Source organism: Balaenoptera ricei, chromosome 7, assembly GCF_028023285.1.
Source record: "Balaenoptera ricei isolate mBalRic1 chromosome 7, mBalRic1.hap2, whole genome shotgun sequence".
In the NCBI taxonomy this organism is placed as follows: Eukaryota; Metazoa; Chordata; class Mammalia; order Artiodactyla; family Balaenopteridae; genus Balaenoptera; species Balaenoptera ricei.
Window position 1 is genome coordinate 49,340,518 of NC_082645.1, and position 23,738 is coordinate 49,364,255.

At 35.8% G+C, this 23,738-nt stretch overlaps 1 protein-coding gene and 1 pseudogene across 2 annotated transcripts in view; both read right to left on the bottom strand.

Moving 5' to 3' along the window:
• Positions 1-23,738, bottom strand: part of LOC132368965 (CD302 antigen) — a 132,024-nt gene that overhangs the window by 38,794 nt on the left and 69,492 nt on the right. For both annotated transcript variants that reach the window (XM_059927958.1, XM_059927959.1), the window contains exons 27-33: positions 23,278-23,445; positions 19,313-19,429; positions 15,391-15,585; positions 12,890-13,116; positions 11,446-11,614; positions 7,677-7,826; positions 1,092-1,214 (exon numbers count right to left, since the gene is read on the bottom strand). In XM_059927958.1, the coding sequence (XP_059783941.1) occupies positions 1,092-1,214; positions 7,677-7,826; positions 11,446-11,614; positions 12,890-13,116; positions 15,391-15,585; positions 19,313-19,429; positions 23,278-23,445 (1,149 nt within the window). The remainder of the gene's footprint in view (positions 1-1,091; positions 1,215-7,676; positions 7,827-11,445; positions 11,615-12,889; positions 13,117-15,390; positions 15,586-19,312; positions 19,430-23,277; positions 23,446-23,738) is intronic.
• LOC132368382 (centrosomal protein of 57 kDa-like) lies at positions 7,892-9,334 on the bottom strand (annotated as a pseudogene).

Genomic DNA, 23,738 nt, shown 5'->3' on the forward strand with positions numbered 1-23,738 from the left:
ACCTGCACTTGCCGCATTTCAAGTGTTCAATAGCCATATATGGCTAGTGATTACTATGTTGGCCAGCGTAGATATAGAACAATTTCATCTTTGCAGAAAGTTCTATTAGACAGCACTGATATAGAATATGGTGTTTTGATTAAAGTGCAGAATGCCTGTACATTTACTGTGTGACGGATAGACTTCTAAAGACCTGTATCCCTTTTCTCTTGCTCTCCGCCCCCCTCCCCCATTAAAAATCATTCCCAGTGTGCTGGTGGGCGAGGAAAGGTCCAGCGGGGTCCAAGAAGGCCTCCTCCCCATGACTCCATTTTTGCTTTCCAGCTGAGGTTGCACCACCTTGTGGTGATAGTATAAACACAATTTATAATTCATTTAGATGGCCAACTTTGAATTCACTGACTTTTTGACACATACTTAATATTTTGGAATTCACACTCATTTTAATTATTTAGAATTCAAATTTGCATAAAATGTGAAGCAGACTTCCTATTCTTCTATCAAATTTGTACTCTTCATTCTTTATCAATTTCAAGTGCACTGAAACCCTCTATCTATTATGCCTTATTGAAAAACTCTTCCACAAACCTTTTTGAACCAAATTTCTGCAATTTTACTAAGCTAGTATGAAAAAAAAATCACCATTAAGACTTAATTTAGCTCTATGGTAAAAAACGTTCCTAGAGGGAAGGGAACAACAGGAAGAGAACTTTCTGAATAACAGTTAAAAGCTACAAAAACACCGTGTGATAGACACTAGAAATCTAAGGGTTCCTGGTGGGGGACACGAGGGACACAGATATTGCCACAAGAGAAAAAAATACTCTGTTGACCCAAGTATCTTAAGCCTCTAAAACAATTCCAGTTGATTTAACCTGATTTTCTATTTCATTAGTGTTTCCATCATTACTAATAAGTCACTTGTTTATTCATTAGGAATTTATGAGCCTCTAAAACAGCAGACCTAGCTTATTCATCACTAAGAAGCATTCGAATTAGCCACCACTTGGCATTCTTTAGTGAGGCTGACTTGGTATTTAGGACAAGTTAGAACTCTCTTTGCACACTGTACATACAGATACGTCATTTACCGGCAGAAAGTTGAGATAATCCAAGCCAAACTCTCATGGTAATGTTATTATTTTCCCTCATCAGTCTGCTCACAAATTTATTCTCATCTTCATCCTTTATGGTAACGATAGTTGCAGAATGATCTGTTGAAGGAAAACAAACCCCAAACCAATTAGTTTTATGCAAACTAGGGAAGTGGCTTATTCTGAACCAGCCATTTGACAAAAACTATCATGATCAAGATCACGAAGATATTCAAACTTGACACAGAATGTTCTTAAAATCTGATATTTATTTCAGATTTTTAAAAATATAACATTAATAGCTTCTAAAAAAGTTAGTAATATTCTAGATTGAAACTTTGTATATAGAAATTTTACATTTCCTCAAAATGTTTACCTGGTAATATTTTTGGATCTTGGAACTACCTAACCAGTGAGACCTTTCTGTTTGAACAGCTAGTCATAAGAATGGGGTATGTAATGGCAGAAGTCTGTGCTCCCCTATAGATTTTCAACACTCTCTCCTCAACAACCAGTTCTGTACAATTACTCAGCTTTAACTTTGCTTCTGTTAAAATGAAAATAAAAGCAAATAGGTTTGAGATGTCAGAGAGCATTGGCCTTCCTTTTAATATTATTTTATACATAAGAGTACTTGGTCATCCATTGTTAAGTTCCTAAATATAGTATGGCACTGAATGAGTGAGTATTCTTGAAGTTTGATAGGTTGCCCTAAACCCACAGGGATAATAGTGCTATCACCAGCATCAGGCAAGGGATAGAAACAAAATAATAACTAGATTTGGAAATCCATCCTAAATGGAATCAAATAGTCTTCAACCCAAACAAGCTTATCCATACTTGAACTAAAGCATTTCTTTTGTGGTGTGAAGTATTTAAAGAAGGGCAAAGGAAAGCCTTTTCTTCTCTACAGATCACCACAGTGGGCACACTTTACCTTGTTTAATACTACGTAGTCCTGTAGAAAAGTATTATCACTATTTTACAGATGTGGAAATGGAGGGGCAAGAAGATTAAGTAAGTTTGTCAGACTTTCATAGCTAGACAGCTTTAGAAATAGAAAGTCAATCTCAATCTTTCTAATGATAAGAATAGTTACGAATGCTCTCCACTTGCAGAGCTCTGTGATAAATTAGCACACATTATCCCATTTCATTCATTTCTACAACAACCCAACCTTTACCCAAACTTTGAAGTGAGTACTATTTTCATTCTCATTGTTCAGAGGAGAAAGAGAAACAATTATGTAGCTTCCACAATATCATTCAGCTTAGTTAGTATGGAAGCTGGGATTTGAACCCAGACCTGTCTGTCTCCAAGGCTTAAGTGCTTAAACCCTACACTACAATGACAGTAAACCTTTTTTCTCCTTTAGGAGCAAGAGGCTTCTGACTTTCAGAACATGTATATAGAGCTCATAATAGTTCCCACCACGTGTAACATGTATAACACACAACAGTTCCCACACAAAAGTTTCCATCATGTAGCTAAGCAGCAACAAGGAGATTTTTAAATCAGTAAAGTGTCTCCACAAGTTAGTAAAATAAGATAAATGTCATCTGCCTGCCTAAATTGAGACCCAAGGATGCAGGTATTTGAAATACTCTAGGTGGTCTCCCTAGAAGTCATTTCACAGTTAGACTACCCGCCAAGTTTCTCATGGGAGGGAGTCAATCATTGCTGCTCTTTCATTTTAGTTAAATCTGAAGACAAAAAGTCCTGTCCGTTATAGTGTTCAGAGGTGTGGGCCATCCCTTTTGCAGAACGGATGAACAACCCATGCTTCTTACACTTTGTTACCCTGGTCAGGCTAAGCTTACTTATTAATGACCAGGTAATGAAAAATCTACAATTTTGTATTTACTGCTTAACCAACTTCACAAAAAATCAGCTTCTTAATCCTTTCATTTAAGCACATCTAGCTATATTTAAAACAGTTTCATTTGTCAGTATTTTCACATAATAGTTTACTTAGCAATTTTTTATTCTATTTCTTCCCACTTACTTTTATTTACCATGTACATATTGTTACATTGATCATTTTTTTCTAACACCTTTATTGGAGCATAATTGCTTTGCAATGTTGTGTTAGTTTCTGTTGTGTAACAAAGTGAATCAGCTATATGCATACGTATATCCCCATATTCCCTCCCTCTTGCGTCTCCCTCCCACCCTCCCTATCCGACTCCTCTAGGAGGTCACAAAGCACCGAGCTGATCTCCCTGTGCTATGCGGCTGCTTCCCACTAGCTATTTATTTTACATTTGGTAGTGTATATATGTCAATATTACTCTCTCACTTCGTCTCAGCTTACCCTTCCCCCTCCCCGTGTCCTCAAGTCCATTCTCTACGTCTGTGTCTTTATTCCTGTCCTGCCCCTAGATTCGTCAGACCATTTTTTTTTTTAGATTCCATATATATGTGTTAGCATACGGTATTTGCTTTTCTCTTTCTGACTTACTTCACTCTGTATGACAGACTCTAGGTCCATCCACCTCACTACAAATAACTCAATTTCGTTTCTTTTTATGGCTGAGTAATATTCCATTGTATATATATGCCACATCTTCTTTATACATTCATCTGTCGATGGAGACTTACGTTGCTTCCATGTCCTGGCTATTGCAAATAGAGCTGCAATGAACATTGCGGTGCATGACTCTTTTTGAATTATGGTTTTCTCAGGGTATATGCCCAGTAGTGGGATTGCTGGATCATATGGTAGCTCTATTTTTAGTTTTTTAAGGAACCTCCATATTGTTCTCCATAGTGGCTGTATCAATTTACATTCCCACCAACAATGCAGCAGGGTTCCCTTTTCTCCACACCCTCTCCAGCATTTATTGTTTGTAGACTTTTTGACCGGTGTGAGGTGATACCTCACTGTAGCTTTGATTTGCATTTCTCTAATGATTAGTGATGCTGAGCATCCGTTCATGTGTTTGTTGGCAATCTGTATATCTTCTTTGGAGAAATGTCTGTTTAGGTCTTCTGTCCATTTTTGTTTTGGGTTGTTTGCTTTTTTGATATTGAGCTGCATGAGCTGCTTGTATATTTTGGAGATTAATCCTTTGTCTGTTGCTTCGTTTGCAAATATTTTCTCCCATTCTGAGGGTTGCCTTTTCATCTTGTTTATGGTTTCCTTTGCTGTTCAAAAGCTTTTAAGTTTCATTATGTTCCATTTGTTTATTTTTGTTTTTATTTCCATTTGTCTAGGAGGTGGGTAAAAAAGGATCTTGCTGTGATTTATGTCATACAGTGTTCTGCCTATGTTTTCCTCTAAGAGTTTTATAGTGTCTGGCCTTACATTTATGTCTTTAATTCATTTTGAGTTTATTTTTGTGTATGGTGTTAGGGAGTGTTCTAATTTCATTCTTGTACATGTAGCTGTCCAGTTCTCCCAGCACCACTTATTGAAGAGGCTGTCTTTTCTCCATTGCATATTCTTGCCTCCTTTATCAAAAATAAGGTGACCATATGTGCATGGGTTTATCTCTGGGCTTTCTATCCTGTTCCATTGATCTATATTTCTGTTTTTGTGCCAGTACCATACTGTCTTGATTACTGTAGTTTTGTAGTATAGTCTGAAGTCAGGGAGCCTGATTCCTCCAGCTCCGTTTTTCTTTCTCAGGATTGCTCTGGCTGTTCGGGGTCCTTTGTGTTTCCATACAAATTGTGAAATTTTTTGTTCTAGTTCTGTGAAAAATGCCAGTGGTAGTTTGATAGGGATTGCACTGAATCTGTAGATTGCTTTGGGTAGTATAGTCATTTTCACAATGTTAACTCTTCCAATCCAAGAACACGGTATATCTCTCCATCTGTTGGTATCATCTTTAATTTCTTTCATCAGTGTCTTATAGTTTTCTGCATACAGGTCTTTTGTCTCCTTAGGTAGGTTTATTCCTAGGTATTTTATTCTTTTTGTTGCAATGGTAAATGGGTGTGTTTCCTTAATTTCACTTTCAGAGTTTTCATCATTAGTGTATAGGAATGCAAGAGATTTCTGTGCATTAATTTTGTATCCTGCTACTTTACCAAATTCGTTGATTAGCTCTAGTAGTTTTCTGGTAGCATCTTTAGGATTCTCTATGTATAGTATCATGTCATATGCAAACAGTGACAGCTTTACTTCTTCTTTTCTGATTTGGATTCCTTTTATTTCTTTTTCTTCTCTGATTGCCGTGGCTAAAACTTCCAAAACAATGTTGAACAATAGTGGTGAGAGTGGGCAGCCTTGTCTTGTTCCTGATCTTAGAGGAAGTGGTTTCAGTTTTTCACCATTGAGAATGATGTTGGCTGTGGGTTTGTCATATATGGTCTTTATGGCGTATATGTTGAGGTAGGCTCCCTCTAGGCCTACTTTCTGGAGAGTTTTTATCATAAATGGGTGTTGAATTTTGTCAAAAGCTTTTTCTGCATCTACTGAGATGATCATATAGTTTTTCTCCTTCAATTTGTTAATATGGTGTATCACATTGATTGCATATATTGAAGAATCCTTGGGATAAACCCCACTTGATCATGGTGTATGATCCTTTAATGTGCTGTTGGATTCTGTTTGCTAGTATTTTGTTGAGGATTTTTGCATCTATGTTCATCAGTGATATTGGCCTGTAGTTTTCTTTCTTTGTGACATCTTTGTCTGGTTTTGGTATCAGGGTGATGGTGGCCTCGTAGAATGAGTTTGGGAGTGTTTCTCCCTCTGTTATATTTTGGAAGAGTTTGAGAAGGATAGGTGTTAGCTCTTCTTTAAATGTTTGATAGAATTCGCCTGTGAAGCCACCTGGTCCTGGGCTTTTGTTTGTTGGAAGATTTTTAATCACAGTCTCAATTTCAGTGCCTGTGATTGGTATGTTTATATTTTCTATTTCTTCCTGGTTCAGTTTTGGAAGGTTGTGCTTTTCCAAGAATTTGTCCATTTCTTCCAGGTTGTCCATTTTATTGGCATGTAGTTGCTTGTAGTAATCTCTCATGATCCTTTGTATTTCTGCAGTGTCAGCTGTTACTTCTCCTTTTCAGTTCTAATTCTGTAGATTTGAGTCTTCTCCTTTTTCTTGATGAGTCTGGCTAATGCTTTATCAATTTTGTTTATCTTCTCAAAGAACTAGCTTTTAGTTTTATTGATCTTTGCTATTGTTTCCTTCATTTCTTTTTAATTCTGATCTGATCTTTATGATTTCTTTCCTTCTGCTAACTTTGGGGTTTTTTTTGTTCTTCTTTCTCTAATTGCTTTATGTGTAAGGTTAGGTTGTTTATTTGAGATTTTTCTTGTTTCTTGAGGTAAGACTGTATTGCTATAAACTTCCCTTTTAGAACTGCTTTTGCTGCATCCTATAGGTTTTGGGTTGTTGTGTTTTCATTGTCATTTATTTCTAGGTATTTTTTGATTTCCTCTTTGATTTGTTCAGTGATCTCTTGTTTATTTAGTAGCATATTGTTTAGCCTCCATGTGTTTGTATTTTTTACAGGTTTCTTCCTGTAATTGATATCTAGTCTCATAGTGTTGTGGTCAGAAAAGATACTTGATATGATTTCAATTTTCTTAAATTTACCAAGGCTTGATTTGTGACCCAAGATGTGCTCTATCCTGGAGAATGTTCCATGAGCACTTGAGAAGAAAGTGTATTCTGTTGTTTTTGGATAGAATGTCCTATAAATATCAATTAAGTCCATCTTGTTTAATGTATTATTTAAAGCTTGTGTTTCCTTCTTTTTTTTTTATTTTTTTTATTTTTGGCTGTGTTGGGTCTTCGTTTCTGTGTGAGGGCTTTCTCTAGTTGTGGCAAGCGGGGGCCACTCTTCATCGCGGTGCGCGGGCCTCTCACTATCGTGGCCTCTCTTGTTGCGGAGCACAGGCTCCAGACACGCAGGCTCAGTAGTTGTGGCTCATGGGCCTAGTTGCTCCGCAGCATGTGGGATCTTCCCAGACTGGGGCTCGAACCCGTGTCCCCTGCATTAGCAGGCAGATTCTAAACCACTGCGCCACCAGGGAAGCCCCTGTTTCCTTCTTTATTTTCATTTTGGATGATCTGTCCATTGGTGAAAGTGGGGTGTTAATGTCCCCTACTATTATTGTGTTACTGTCGATTTCCCCTTCTATGGCTGTTAGCATTTGCCTTATGTATTGAGGTGCTCCTATGTTGGGTGCATAAATATTTATAATTGTTATATCTTCTTCTTGGATTAATCCCTTGATCATTATGTAGTGTCCTTCTTTGTCTCTTGTAACAGTCTTTATTTTAAAGTCTATTTTGTCTGATATGAGAATTGCTACTTCAGCTTTCTTTTGATTTCCATTTGCATGGAATATCTTTTTCCATCCCCTCACTTTCAGTCTGTATGTGGCCCTAGGTCTGACACTGATCATTTTTAATGGCTATTTCAATATTACATTGAGCTCATATATCATAAAATACTTAACCATTTCCCCACCACTAGGCAATTGGGTAATAATTCTATTATAATTAGTGAGTGCTTTAGAAATATTTTCAAAAATATAATCTTTGTTTTAAAGGGTTTCGTTAAGAAAAATTCCAATGATTAAATTACTGAGTCAAAGAAAGTCAACACATTTTAACTTACCAAGCTCTGAACAAAACCGTCTGGCTTCTGAGAAACTGTGCAATGCCTGATCAGACGTGTAACAGCGGTCCCTGTACTGAATCCACTGTGACTCATTCCCTTTTACTGCTGGACATCTTGATGAGTATGTATGAGAGGACACCTCTTTAGCTGTAAAAGTGTTAGACATAACTGTGAAAATGCACAGAAAAAAATGACTGACTTTTAAAATCTCATTAAATGTCACTGACACTGTGGTTGACACTGTGGTTCCTGTGGGTAAGAAGCATTCAACTCAATACACATCGGAGACAGCTGCAGCCCACACTGTATGAGTATGCATTCTTGTTAGTTTTTGGAATACCAGTTTTAAAACTGAGAATACAGAGGAAAGTACTTAGCCCTCTAAGATGAATTTAGACTAAAGTAAAAACAATTGGAAAGACAGACTAGGAGAAGAAGAAAAGACAGCTTGGGTAGACCTGTAACTACTTTGAAATAATAATTAAAATTCTTTATTTCTTTGGATTCCTTTTTATAGTAATAATAAAAATGTAGTTGTACCTTGCCGTAAAAAAAAATCACACCCACAAGTGAAAATTTGGTAATTTGTTTACAAAGCACAACAGATCAGCACAGTAAAATCTGTCTCAAACAAAAAAAGTAAGTGTGGCTTCGCAGCTCTTAACAATTCCCCTTGTTTCCACTTAAACTCTTTAATTTTTAATTGTGCTGTGTAACACAAGAAGCCTGTGTAATGAAGCCTGTGCCCCTTAAGACCATTGTTAATTCCAACAGAAGAGAGTATGAGAACTGGAAAGTAAATTGCTGGCATCCTGTTGGTGGGGTACAGATTATCTGAAACAAATATCTGACCTCGTATGGCCAGTAATCTCAACCCAAACCATTGTTCTGTATGCATTATGTATGGTCTGCATATCCTTCAGTCACTGAAGGCCTTTTCTGCTTTTTTCTCCTTGTCACAGTTTGGTAGAATTCTTTTTATTTATGATCCCTATGATTCCAGAAGAATGGCTGCTGTCCCTTCCTTCTTCATCAGGAGACTTCAGGATGGCTCTCCATTCCTCCTTCTGCTTCTCTATCCTCTGTTTCTTCACCTGGGCTTGTTCTTTTTTGAAATCTAGTTATTTGATTGCCTTCTGCCTCCATACTTCCCATTAATGCCACTAGTTTCAGTTCCAAGTCTTCTTCCTTCAGTTTGACAATTGATTACTCCTGGGTAAGTTTCCCAGTTGCAGATGACGTTTGGTCATCTGCAAATTCATCTGCAAAGTCTGTAAGACTTGTGACAATTCTTCATTAATGCTGCCAGAGGAGGAAGACGGTACTAGCAAGCTCTTGATTCTACCACATTGTGAATATAGTTTCTTTGCCAAAAATATACAGCTGACTACTCCTTCATTGCACAGGGAGTAATGTGTGTTGCTTCATTAGAGGCAAAACATGTTGAACATTGGCTACCAATGCATGGCTAGGACAAGCGGACTTTTATGAATGGGCTGGCTTTTAAAAAATTCTTCTTACACTGAGAACATATGGAAATGCCTTATCTTCAAAGTCTATTTGTTTCTAGTCCAGGCTGCAACTGGGCTGTTTTAGACTGCATACATTTTCTTTCCTTACTGTTCTTCATAAAGTTTTGCTTCCAACTCTTGCATTGTGGTAAGTTTGTTATACTCTTGTCAAGAAGATTCAACTTTTTTGAAAGGGGTAAAATACACGCAACATAAAATTTACCACTATAACTATTTTTAACTGTACCGTTCAGTGGTATTAAGTACATTCACATTATTGTGCAAACATCACCACCATCCACCTCCAAAATTTTTTCATCTTGCAAAATTGAAACTTTGTTCCCATTAAATAATAACTCCTCATTCCTCCCTCCTCCCTGCAACCACCATTCTACTTTATGTCCCTGTGAATTTGGCAACTCTAGGTACCTCATATAAGTGCAATCTTACAGTATTTGTCCTTTTGTGACTGGCTTATTTCACTAAGCATAATGTCTTCAAGGTTCACCCATGTCACATTGTGTCAGAATTTCCTTTCTTTTTAAGGCTGAATAATATTCCACAGGATGTACACAGCACATTTTGCTTATCCATTCATCTATCAATGGACACTTGAGTTGCTTCTACCTTTTGGCTATTGTGAATAGTGCTGATATGAACATGGTTTTACAAATATCTGTTCGAGTCCCTGTTTTCACTTCTTTTGGGTACATACCCAGAGGTGGGATTGCTGGATCATACAGTAATTCTATGTTAAATTTTTTGAGGAGTCATCATACCATTTTCCACAGTGGCTAAACACCATTTTATAGTCCCACCAGCAATGCACAAGGGTTCCAATTTCTCCACATCCTCACCGATACTTGTTATTTTCTTTTTTTTTTTTTTAAGATCCAGTTTAAGTTTGCACTTGTATTCGTTTCCCAGGGCTGCCATAATAAATTAGCACAAACTTGGTGACTTAAAACGACAGAAATTTATTCTCTCATAGTTCTGGGGACTAGAAGTCTGAAAATAAGGTGTTAGCAGGGTTGGTTCTTTCTAGAGGCTCTGAAGAAGGATCTGTTTCATGCCTCTCTCCTAGCTTCTCATGGTTGCTGGCAATCCTTGGCTTGTAGCTGCATCACTGCAATCTCTGCCTCTGTTATCAAACGGCCTTCTTCTTGTGTGTCTGAGTCTCTCCTCTTATAAGAACACCAGTCACTGGATTTAGGGCCCATCCTAATTAAGTATGACCTCATCTTAACTAACTACTTCTGCAAAGACTTTTTCTAAATAAGGTCACATTCTGAGGTTCTGGGTGGACATGCATTTTGGGGAACACCATTCAACCCAATACATCACTGAATTTGTGTTTGAGCTGTTGTCATTCTCCTTCATCCTATAAAGTCTGTTTCTCTAACACAGATGTCCTCTCCATTTCTATATGCTTTATCATATTTCTCATGTGTTTCAATTGTTTTTCTAAAAGATTAAATTTATTTTCTATACCTAACAACTAAGATGTCAGTTCTTGATTGTGTTTTTATTCCTCATTCTCTATATCATTCGCCTTTTCTTGTATTCACTTGTATATCTAGATAAGGTGTTCACATTTTCTTCTGCTTAAATCTGTTGAATGTTAAACATCTCTTGAGGATTCTTCAGAGCAGAAAATATGGTAAGCACCGAGAACCAGAAGCTTCAGATAACCACATGGCCACATCTCGTGGCCTGCCCAGAGGGCCTCTGCAGCTTGCGCTGTAGGTTCTTGTGCTCTTCATCATGATTCATACTCCACCCACCAGGGACGACCCCAGGTCCAGCCCCTGAAGGAAGGGGCTCTTTCTTTAGATTTTAAGGATCCTATATGTTTGGAAAACGTTTAGTTACACAAAACATTTCTTTACTATAGAAACTTTCAGAGCCATCAATATGGTAAATCATAGAGGTGTTTCCCAAATTTCTATGCTGTGGAACCCTTTTTTAAAAGGAGCATCTCAGCCTTTGAAAAACATTGCTAAGTGAAATTAAAATTCACAAATTCTAGAGTAAAACTCATCTAGTGACAGAACAATTGAAAGTCTTTGAGAACAAATTCCCTGAATGGGCATATCATATTTGTTTCTCTTCACAAAGTATCAAAATTATTTTGATAGGACTTGTGAATAAACCTTATTTAAAATCTACAAAAAGTTCCTTTGAGTATTTAATCATGTGCATAAAATAAATGTCATGTTTTAGTAAATATACAGTTATTTGAAATCAAGTCTTACGTTCTGTAGATTTATAACAAATAGCACCATCCTTAACAGAGTTGCATTTTTCATGTTTCCAAATTCCTTTTGGATCCAAGACAACACAATTTCCAGCAGATTTTTTATCTTTCCATGGGATATAGTCAAAGGCACTGCCATCAGACCATTCAAAACTTGATTCACTTCCCTGTGTTAAGAATAATAGAGATAACTTGAATTCAGATGTACGACTTCAAAAAGAACATTAAGAAGAACATGCATGCTTTAAAAAATACAGGGATGGAGTGTTAATTATTTGCTTACAAGTATTGTAGATCTGGACCTACTTGTAAAATCAGGGATTTATTTTTGATGCATTGATTTGAGACATTTGCTCTGGCATAATTTAAATAGGACTTTAAATTTCGAGACAGGGTTACTATATCTCTAGATTTGTTTTTTTTTTTTAAAGGATGAGTTTATATAACACTTGAAATTAAATGACATGCAAATGTCTTCCCTTTGTCACAATTACAGATTTACAGTCTCAACCTTCACATTATTCTAAATATTGTCTTTTATGTTTTATAGTTTTGTGGTTTGTGTCTCTGGCTAGATTTTTTCATGTTACAGAAGTCATCAAGCAGCAGGGGTCTGGAAGAGAAAAATACTTCCCAAGAAACTCATACGGGAAGGTTAGTTTTGACTTGTCCTCGATTCTATAATCCTAATTTGCCATCCTTTTATTTTCCCCACTTTGTTCTAAAGATTATTTAAATTAGGCCTTCAATTCTAATCTCAATAGATGTCTATTTTTTGTACACTAGACATCATTATTAGTACATGAATATACTAATTAATAGGGTTCGAATAGTGGTACAAAAGACGTGTTTACCCACAGAAGATTATTTTCAAATAGTGTTAATTTCTAGGGGGAAAGTGGGGAGAAAATATACATCTATTAGTCCTAATGTTAAGAGTTTTACTTGGCACCTTATACAGTATAAATTTTGTGCTAATAATCCTCTATTAAGGAAAATATTATCACCCCAATTTTACAGATGAGGAAATAAGCTTGCAAAGGTTTAATAACTTGCTTGTGATCACCCAACATGTAAACAGAAGACCTGCCACTCGTACTGGAACTCAGGTTTTTCTGATCCTGTGCTATTCCCTTTTCACCAGCTCTCCAACTGGTCTATCCCAAATAGGTTACAGAGGTGTTGTTGAGACATTAATCTACTAAGCCCTTGGGATGGCTTGGCAGTGTCTAGGGCAGCTGCAGTCCTGGCCATTTGCCTAGCTCACTCTATAAATATAATTTTCCATTTGTTCTATGTTGTGAAAAGATAGAAAGCACTATGGTATGCAAATGTAATCCGAGGACTTAATCTGATGTTATACTTTGAATTAATATTTTATGCTCAAATTTCCAACCCTCTAACATATTTGGAAAATTTCTGGAAAACAAAACAAGACTTACATCATGACTTGAGAGCCCAACCCATAGTGGAAATCCATCACGCTTTACGATATCTTCCAGAAAAAGCTGGCCATTTTGGTCATGAACACTTGCCAAATGACCTCCACTTTGAGAACATGTATTTAATGCTTCATACCATGTTACCCTTTTTTGAATAACGTTATAAATACCATCTTCATATGGAATAAACCGTGGCAGAGTAGTATTATAGTCTTCCTTGTAGTCAACTGTAATATTTAAATTAAAAGTGTTAGTGATTAAATTTAAATTATTCAAAATACATATTTTGGGTAAGGTTGGACATGCAATCATTTCAAAAGTTAAATAAAACTGGGCCTCTTATTAATAAGGGAGGTCAAATGCATACTTTCTTTTTCTTATAGCCACAGCATATATAATAGGCTCTTAACTATTACAATTGTCTGAGTGATTAAAGAAAGGCATAAACATTGTCTTTTATTTAAGGACCTCACATATTAGTTGGGCACAGAAAACAACAACACCTGAAATGAGGGCAAAACAATTAGCCACTAAAATATGTGTGAATGACTAGAGAAAGAGTCATCTGAATTAAGGGAGTCAGAAAACCTGCTTGATAAATTAGATCTCCAGACTTCAGGTTAGCTGAAATTAGGACTAAAAAGAAATAAGGTAAGCAGAAAGTCAGCTAAAAACAAACAACAGTAATAACAAAACCACAATGATGAGGGTATTTCAAAGGGACACAGAAGCCAAGTAAAAGAGCTCCCAATGGCCAAATCTGAAACAATTTGAGCAAAATATTAAATAATACAGTCTATTAGATTATAACCCAAAGTATAAAATAAATAACCATGAGACCGTGCTGATATAAATAAATAACGAAATAATTTTTTTTTAATGGGAGAGAATAGACAAATCTCCTGTGTAGAATTCGAAGTAACTTATATAGATACTTCCCACCTCAGGAAGGTAGAGAATAACTCTCCATTCCACAAGTAAGGACTGAGTACAGTAACTTCCTTACAAAGAGTACGATATGGAAAGGGGGAAGAAGAGTAACTCTGCAGTGGAGAAAGCTAATGAACGTTACCTAGACCCAGGTGATCAAGGTTAAAATCAACAGTGATAAGTAAGTCATGCTGACAGCATATATCCTTCACAGGATGTGATGAGAATGACATTTTACCTCTGTGGTTTTTTCCCTAAACCCCAAACCCATAACCCCAGTTTAATCATGAGAAAAACATCAGCCAACCCAAACTGAGGGACATTCTACAAAACACATGACCAGTGCTCCTTGAAATTGTCAAGAAAAGCAAGAAAATCTGAGAAACTATCACAGCTGAGAAGAACCTAAGGCGACATGAAGACCAAGTGTAACGTGGTATCCTGGATGAATTCCTGAACAGAAAACCAACATAAAGTAAAAACTAAGGAAATCTGAACAAGGTATGGACTTTAGGTAACAACAATTTACCAACATTGGTTTATTTGTTGTGACAAGTGTACCATACTAATGTTAGATGTCAACAACAGGGGAAACTGGTTATCGTGTATATGGGAACTCTGTACTATCTTTGCGACTTTTCTGTAAATATAAAACTATTCTAAGATGAAAATTTTATTTAAAAAGGAAAAAAAAAAGAAGGTAGAAGACATCATGACCGGAAAAAAAAACCATATATAAAGGTGGAAATGAGAATGGTTATACACTGTACATGGGACAATGAAGAGATCAGCCTGACAGGAAAAGACACTTACTGAACCAAAAATGGGGAAAAAAATGGAGACTGGGAGAAGGCCTAGAATTTTAGAAGAGACTCTGTTTTCTAAAAGTCTCAAAAGCTTACATGAACTCAAAGCAATTAATAATATGGAATCCCTGGAGATTGCTGATGGAAATGGTGCATCAGAAAGTTATTCTGCAGGACTATGAAGGGAGAAAATGGGCCTGTGATGGGCTCCATGTTAGCAGAGGGCTTAGAGCAGAATGGCCGTAGTAACAGTTTTTAAGCTGTGAAAAATTTAAAACTGACATGCATTTAAAAATACACTTATTTAAGGAATTAGGCAAGGTTTAGAGACATTCACTTTCAGCCTGGAATGTCAAAACTCTACCCAAACACACTTCCTTATTTATAGAAATCTTATCCATCCTTAAGGCCCGACCAAGTTTTTACTCCTCCTCAGTACATTCTTTGTTTTCATTATTCCTGTTTTCATTGGTCTCTTTTGACTTCCCAACAAATGTAAGCCTGTACCAAATAACCTAAGCTAACCTGCATAAAACAGTGATAAACATTTAATGCTGTCTCCCCAAGTACATTTTATTCCTTGAGATCAAGGACATGACACCAGGGAGTGTGTCTTTTCCTTCCTCTGTGACGTCTACAGCGCCTCTCATAGGACTGAATACAAGGGAGCCACTCAAAAAGTGCAACTGCATGATTCCCGCTAGTGCAGCTAATGACTTTACATTCTCTTTCCCTGGAGTAGAAACTCTACATTAGCATACTTACCCATTTCAATTTTGCAAGCCAGAATGCTGTGCTGGTGAAAGTAAAGTATGTCTTCAACAATATTAAAGGTTTGAATATCCCAGAAGCCATCAGTATTCAAGCCAGCAAAAAACTTGCCATTTTTTACAGCTGGTCTTCCTGATCTCCAGTGTGTATATGATAGCGTGGTCTTATCAGACCACATGAGAGAATTATCTAGAAAAGAAACACTTTTTTCTATGCTTAGAGATTAAATCAAGACTTGAATTACACTTATGATGTTAATATTTCAAACTCAACTAATTTTCTTCTTTCACCACCTTCTAAAAGGTTGTATAATTATGTGTATCCCTCTAAAATATTTTCTAATTATAACAGTAAACCATGCTTATTTTTAATATAGAAAGTACACATTATAAACATGAAAATTAAAATTTACTTATCATTCTACCATCCTGAAATAACTTTACATTTTGTTATGTTTTTCATCCAATATTCATTTTTTCCTACATATATGTTTAATTGTAATGGAAGTTAACATAATTATTTTATTTAAAAAATTAACATATATAAAACTAGTGATAGAAACCTCTTCTCTGGACCTAAACTGTGCACAATTTATGTCGATTGATTTTTGACAAGGGTGCCAAGACAATTCAATGGGGAAAGAATAGTTCCTGGGACAACAGGATATCTACATGCAAAAAAAATTAAGTTGGACCTTCTCCTTTTACCATACAAAAAACTCAGAATTGATCACAGACCTACATGTAAGAGCTAAAACTATAAAACTCTTAGAAGAAAACACAGGAGTATGTCTTCACGAGCCTAGGATAGGCAAAGTCAAAAGACACAAGTGATAAAATAAAAAATAGACAAACTGGGCTTCATTAAAATTTTTAAAGTTTTTGTGCTACAAATTATACTGCCAAGAAAGTGATGAGAGAAAATATTTACAAATCATTTCTTTGACAAGGGACTTATATCCAGAATACATAAAAAATGCTTAAAACTCAATAATAAAAAAGACAAATAATTAAAAAAATGGGAAAAGGATCGGAATATAGATTTCTCCAAAGATAACATACAAATAGTCAATAAGCACATGAAACGATGTTTAATATCATTAATCAATAGGGATATGAAATAAAAACCTCAATGAGATACCACTTCATACCCACTGGAATGGCTATAATCAACATAACATATAAAAGCAACTGTTGGCATGATATGGAGAAATTGGAACCCCCAATGGAAAATGGTACAGCAGCTTTGGAAAACCATCTGTTAGTTCTTCAAAGGGTTGCACAAAGACCTAGCAATTCCACTCCTAGGTATATACCCAAGAGAAACAAAAACATATATCCACATAAAAACTTGTACATGAATGTTATTGATAATAACCAAAAAAGTGAAAACCTAAATACCTATCAACTAATGAATGGATAAATAAAATGTGGTATATCCATACAATGGGATATTATTCAGCCAAAAAAGGAATGATACTTGCTACAGTGCCACATGCATAAACCTTGAAACCATTATGCTAAGTGGAATAAGCCAGTCACAAAATAGTCACATATTATATGATCTCACGTACATGAAATGTCTAGAGTAGGCAATCTGTAGAGACAGAAAATAGATCAGTGGTTGCTGAGGGTTGGGAGAGGGGATGGGGAATGAGGAGGGACTGCTAATGGGTATGATGTTTCTTTGGGGGATAGCGATAGTTGCACAACCCTGTAACTATACCAAAAGCCACTAAATTGTACAACTTAAACGGCTGAATTGTATGCTACGTGAATATACCTTACTAAAGTTTTTTGTAAAACAAGTTGCTAGGCCTATTAAAATTATGAATTGGTATGAAGAGTGATGTCATTATTACCTACACATACTCCTTGTTGTCCTGGTTATTTCTTCCTTTCACTGATTACCATTTCTCAAGGCATTCTACCTAAACATCTGCCTGCAGCCATGATACACAAGAAATACGGTACATATGATTTGTTCTTGCTTGCTGCTTTATATCACCTCATGTCTTTGAGTCCCTCTTTCCCTCTCCCCAAATGTTAATAAGTTACAATTTTCTGGCCAATGTGATAGGCAATGGTATATTTCTAAAGCTGTTATAACAAAAGAGTCACTTTTTCACTTGGCTTGAAATATCTCTCAGTTGACACATGGCTTCTCTTAGTAATTTCTATTCGCGGCCCTACTTTTGAAGAGTCAGAACTTTAAAAAAAATAGAATCCTTTGTATAGGTGGTATGTACAATTCAGTATTATTTAAGCATATTTAAGTGATAAAAAACCACTATGGATATAAATTAAGCCAGTAAGAATTAGTTTTAAGCCAAATTTACTGTTTGCTGGAAATATCTTTCTATATGTCTCTCATATGTCTGTATATTTTAATAGAAGTTTTGTTACAACTACATTTTATAAAAGAAGTTAAGATGATTAAAAGAAAGCCTACAGATCTGAAAATGCTTTTCAGAATACAGAATACATTTTCAGTTGTTTCAGATAATATAACTAACAAAGTACAGCAAAGGGTACAATTGAAATCTCTAACTACATCCTGGGTATAGTTTCTGTTGCTCCACATGGGATCACTGTTTCCTCAGTCACTTTCAGGTAAAGTCTGGGAACTTTCTACCTAGTTCTTCTCCATTTTTTTCCATTCCTAAATTTAAGAGTGTTCAAGCATCATTAGAGAAAAGACTTGGGCAACTAAGTCCTACCATGATGAACTCATCTTCAGCTGGCAACCCAAGTCTTACCCATTACTTGATAGCTTAATTTTTGTTAACTCACCTGCAAGCCATAAACATTTAAGAAAAACCTGAGTAATTCTAAGAAAGAGACAGGTTAGATAGCAAAGAGAAGACTATTTTTAAAATGGTCAGATTTGAGTAATTAAGTTTCTTTGCCTACCCTACCTCTAGCTATCACTGTCCTGTGTCCCTTATTAAGTCCCTTTTTTGGGGTGAATGTATACTTTTGATGCTTTATGCCCACACAGTGATTTTTTTCTTTTTTTAATATTTTTTATTTATTTATTTATTTATGTATTTATGGCTGTGTTTGGGTCTTCGTTTCTGTGTGAGGGCTTTCTCCAGTTGCAGCAAGTGGGGGCCATTCTTCATCGCAGTGCGCAGGCCTCTCACTATCGCGGCCTCTCTTGCTGTGGAGCACAGGCTCCAGACGCGCAGGCTCAGTAATTGTGGCTCACGGGCCCAGTCGCTCCGCGGCATGTGGGATCTTCCCAGACCAGGGCTCGAACCCGTGTCCCCTGCATTGGCAGGCAGATTTTCAACCACTGCGCCACCAGGGAAGCCCGTGATTTTTTTCTAATTCCCAAACTTTATGATTTTCAGGACACCTCTAATTGAGTATCTTTCTAAAATGGTCTTACTTCCCCTGTTATTAGAGAGTGTTTTTAAAAAATTTTCATAGCAATTATATCTTGAATTTGTAGCATTTGCAATCTCAAATATTCTATCCCATTGGCAGACTATGTGTCTCATTTTTCTAATGTATACCCCAAGCCAATGATATAAAACCAAAGATGCAACATTAGTAGAAGTGTATTTCTGTTCTCACTCATCCCATATACATAGAGATATAAAGTAAGTATTGGAGATTTATGCAGGAGTGCAGTCATTTTAGTTAGTCTTGTACTGCTAGGAGGAAAGGTGAAGAAAGGAAATTGTTTTCCACCATTTAACTCTAAGCTTGGTGGTAAAGGCATTTTAGTGGCAGAGCAGAGACACAAAAACTGTCTTGGTATTTGTATTAAGTTATGCTAAGTGCATAATTATAATTTTGTATACTGATTAACATATACTCTGAGGAATATACTTTCACAGCTTGATAAACAAGTAGTTTATAATGAACTATGAATATAAATAGTGAAAACCAGTAGATTTACAACTTACTTTCATAAGTTATACCTAACATGACCCATGAAGCCATGTAATTGTAGTGTAGAAGCTGCTCAAGAACAAAGTTATTCTCTTTTTCGTCTCGAATACTCAGAATATGTGATTTTGGATCTGTTAAATAAAAAATAGTCAATAATTTAAATAATTAATTATTTAGAACACTTTAATAGATTTAGTAATTTTTATTTCCCAGTTTAACACACTCCAAAACTTAAACAATAGTAGAAAATAAGAAAGACATATATAGAGGCTCAAGGTCTACTGGAAGTCGAATCTTCCGCCGTCTTGGGCTGATAGGTTCTAACCGGTTTTTGTCGTACCCTCAAGGGCTATGTCATGCTTTAAGGGTTGTGTCATGCCCCCTTCCCTCCTGTTTCAAGAGTAATTTGCAGGGCCCCAGCCAATGAACTTCAGATGGTAGAGGAAAAACATATTTTTCCTCCCCTAAAGTTTTGGTGACCATGAAGGAACAGAAAAGGCTGGGGTACCCTACTTGCTCTGGAAACCACTGATGAGATTCTGGGACAACAGATAAAAGCTGGCAAAAGTCTAATTTGCAGATCCAGCCAGGGACCCTAAGAAGGTTGAGGGATACCTTTTACTCCCCAACAAATGCATACTACTAAGTGAAAGAAGCCAATCTGAAAAGGCTATATACTGAATGATTCCAACTATGTGACATTCTGGAAAAGGCAAAACTATGGAGACAGAAAGAAGATCAGTGGTTACCAGGGATTTGGAGCGGGGGATGAATAGGTAGAGCACAAAGGATTTTTAGGGCAGGGAAACTCTTCTGATGTAGTGGTGGATACATATCATTATACATTTGTCCCAACCCACAGAATGTACAACACCAAAGTGAATTCTAATGTAAACCATGGACTTTGGATGATAATGATGTGTAGGTTCATCAATTGTAACAAATACACCCTTCAGGTGGGAGATGCTGATAGTGGAGGAGGCTATGCCTGTGTGGGTACAGGGGGTATATTGGAAATCTCTGTGCTTTCCCACTTAATTTTGCTGTGAATCTAAAACTGCCCTAAAAAATAAAGTGCACAATTTTTTTTTTTTTTAATGACTCAAAATCTCCTCACCAACCGCAGAATCATTCTTATTTATGTCAGGACACTTTCAGATTCTGTAAAAAGCCAGGACATTGGAAAAATAATTGTCCTATAATTAAGAAGAAAAGGAAGGGGGGGAATTAAATAGTGATTGCCCTAGATTTCTGATAATAGGCAAATAGGACCCCTGAATTCCTTTTTAGAGGAAACCTACATCCTTTCTCTGTCCCTTTGAGATATAAATCTTACTGTATCTTTGAAATATAAACATCCTAGGAGATAACTCTTAGCTAACAGAGCCATCTGAGACTAAAAGAAATAAAAGAGGGAAAAAGAGGCTTTTTGGAAACAAACTGATACTTGCTCTTTCCAAAGAGTCACCGCTGGCCCTAAATTTAGTCCACACTCTCCACAATACTACATATCAGGCAAATAAAAATCATAAGGTTCTTCTCCAGGAATACTGGTAAAAAGCTTTAGCCCTCATGAGCAGGTAACCTTAACTTGTTCTACCTGCCAGAAACATAATTCAGATTAAGAAAAAATAAGTCAAGAATGAGAATCAACTCATAAAAATTAGTGAAATTGATGTTCCTGTGTTTATACCTAACTCGTGGCTGAGAGAGAGAGAGAGAATATCTAATGGGGTCAAGCTGGCTAAAATTGAATGATTTTATCGTAAGGGTTAAATGAGCTTTAATAGCAATAGTGTACCAATGCAAAAGTAGAATTTTGTTTTCTTTCTCTGTTACAAGGATACAGTTTTCTTGGATTATAGGTCTGTTCTTAATGAGAGATTGTAAAAGGGTCTTGTTTTTGTTTTTTTAACCTGATGAATAATTTTCCTAGGAAATATAGATTTGATGTCTTATCAAGATAATTTCCTGTGCTTCTTGTTGACTTCATTAGGTCTTTGGTTAGTTATGAAAACCAAAACTTCTCAATATTAAAAGAGCTAAGGTTTTTTTTTTTCTCATGTGTTACTTCCTATATTTGCCTTTGAAATGTTTTATTGTCACATTGGTAAATGAATAAGTAAGTATTCTTTCATAGTGATCTGTGATCAAGTGCTCAAACCTTTTGGCATTTTTGACAAACTTTACAAAATCAAATTCTAAATAAAGTCTTTTTGACTTCAAACTAACTTTGAGATTTCCCAGAAGGCTCCTGAAAAATCTCAAAGGATTTGTTTTCTCACCTGGTAAATAGAGAGATGTTAAATTGATTAGATTTATTTTATATGTTAAATTGCATGGGCGGCATTGTAAAAAAAAAAAGGATGTTTAATATTCTTTAGGTTATATTTGTATGGATATATGTTATTAACATAAATGTTTCAGCAATTGTATAAAACTCCTAGAAATCTGTTAATGTCCTTACTGTCTATGTAATCAGTCATAATTCCAGTTATCTTAAAATGTTGTATGCCACAGAAGTAACAAAGTTTCCTTATCAATTGCGTTATAATGAACTCTCATTATATCTTTAACCATGGCTTTTTACATCTTTTGTTATTCATAGACAATTATTGTTTTACTTTGATGTTCTCCTGAAATCTTTTACAATCAGCTACAATCCAAAAGTACTTAATCCTCAAAGAGATTCATAGAAAAGACTCTGACAAATACTCTGGAACACAGGTTTCTGATAACTTAAAGATTATAGCACTGGACTGGGTAAGAGTTTCCAGAACTCTAGTAAAGAAACTGATGGATTCATGAAACTGCAAACTCAAGATCAAGCAGAACAAAACTTAACTATATAGGACAGAATAAACTGATGAGGATGATTATAAAAAAAAAGAAAGACATATAAATTAAAACTATCTTGTTGTACTAAATGAATAGGTTAAAATGTTTTCAAACATTTTGATCTTAAATTTGGTCTCACAGAATAGTGGAAAACTAGTAGCTGAGTGGAGAATCTGAAACATTGATTCACTTTACTTTTCCCCATATAAGGCTTATTTTGAGTTGGTACAAATCCACCTATATTAATGACACACTGTCAAAGACTATAATAAATAAAAACCTCTTAGATGGGCTAAAAGACAGACCTTCCTTTTCCTTAGCGATCACTGTTATAACAAGATTTTAAAAGTTTAATATTTCCCAAAGTGTGTTCCTCAGGGGTTCCTCGGAAAAGAGCTACATTGAAAAAAACTTTACAAATTTTGGTTAACCAAAAGTAAACTAGTTCATTCATGTCAGTATTTCTTAAAGTATATGCTAATGCACATTTGATAATGTTTAAAAGGAATTGAAGGTGTGTGGTATTTCTCACCCTTGTTCTTTAACTAAGGATCTTTTTCTTTATAGAACATCTCAAGAGTAGTGTTCCACGGAACACACTTTGGGGAATAATGGTTTGATATTTTCCATAGGAACTTCCTACAAAGTTGATGGGTCCATTGTTCAAAAGTCACAAATTCTCAGTGGATCTCATAGGAAATATCTGGAGGGTCCTGAGAGCTGAAAGTACGAAATACGTATTTCTTTTAAGCAGAGCTGCTTCTTTCTGGCTTATCTAAGTTTTCAACCACTCAAACTGACCTATTTTCTCTTTGCCCACAGCCTAACTTGATTTAATATCCAGCTCCTTGCTCTCTAGTGTCATTTCTTTCTCTTTTAAAGTAGAACCCATTTATACATGTAAAGAGAGACTAGTTCCCCAATGGATGGGTAAAAAAGGAGGTAACTCCTATACTTTCCATTTTAACAAAACACAAATTTTAATACTTTGTCGTTGATAATGCAGAAATTAGGAGATGAATATTTTTGAGTTCTAGTTACTAGCACTAATTAGAAATATATATTGAATATAATACACTTAGATGAGATTTGTTTTCTAATGATCATAATGCAACATATAGTGGCCATACAACATACTTACTCAGTGTCTGGCATTTAGAATGAACTTCATCTTGTGTTGTCACTATATATCTATTCTTTGTTATCATGAAATTGTAGCAAGAGTTCTGAAATGGTATCCATGGAGTATTTAGAACAGGAGATGGACATTGAACACTGTTAACTGGTTTGACCTCTTTTTCAGTCTCATCTAGAAAAAGAATTAATGGTAAGAATTCTAACTTCAGATATAAATGTTAAATCCTGTTCATCGTAATTAGACTTGATTTGTAGGACATATTCAGGAAGCCAAGAAATAATAGCCTGGTGATGCTTGTTCTGTTTATGCTCAAATAAAATGTGACCTATTAACCAGCTTTCTGTAGGAAGGAAATTATTTAATACAATTTTCTTTCCCCTGATGCGGAATGAGTAGAAGAATGTGGAAAATGAGGTGTTATTAGGTTAAATGCAGTTTCTGTCTTCCTGCATCACCAAACTTCT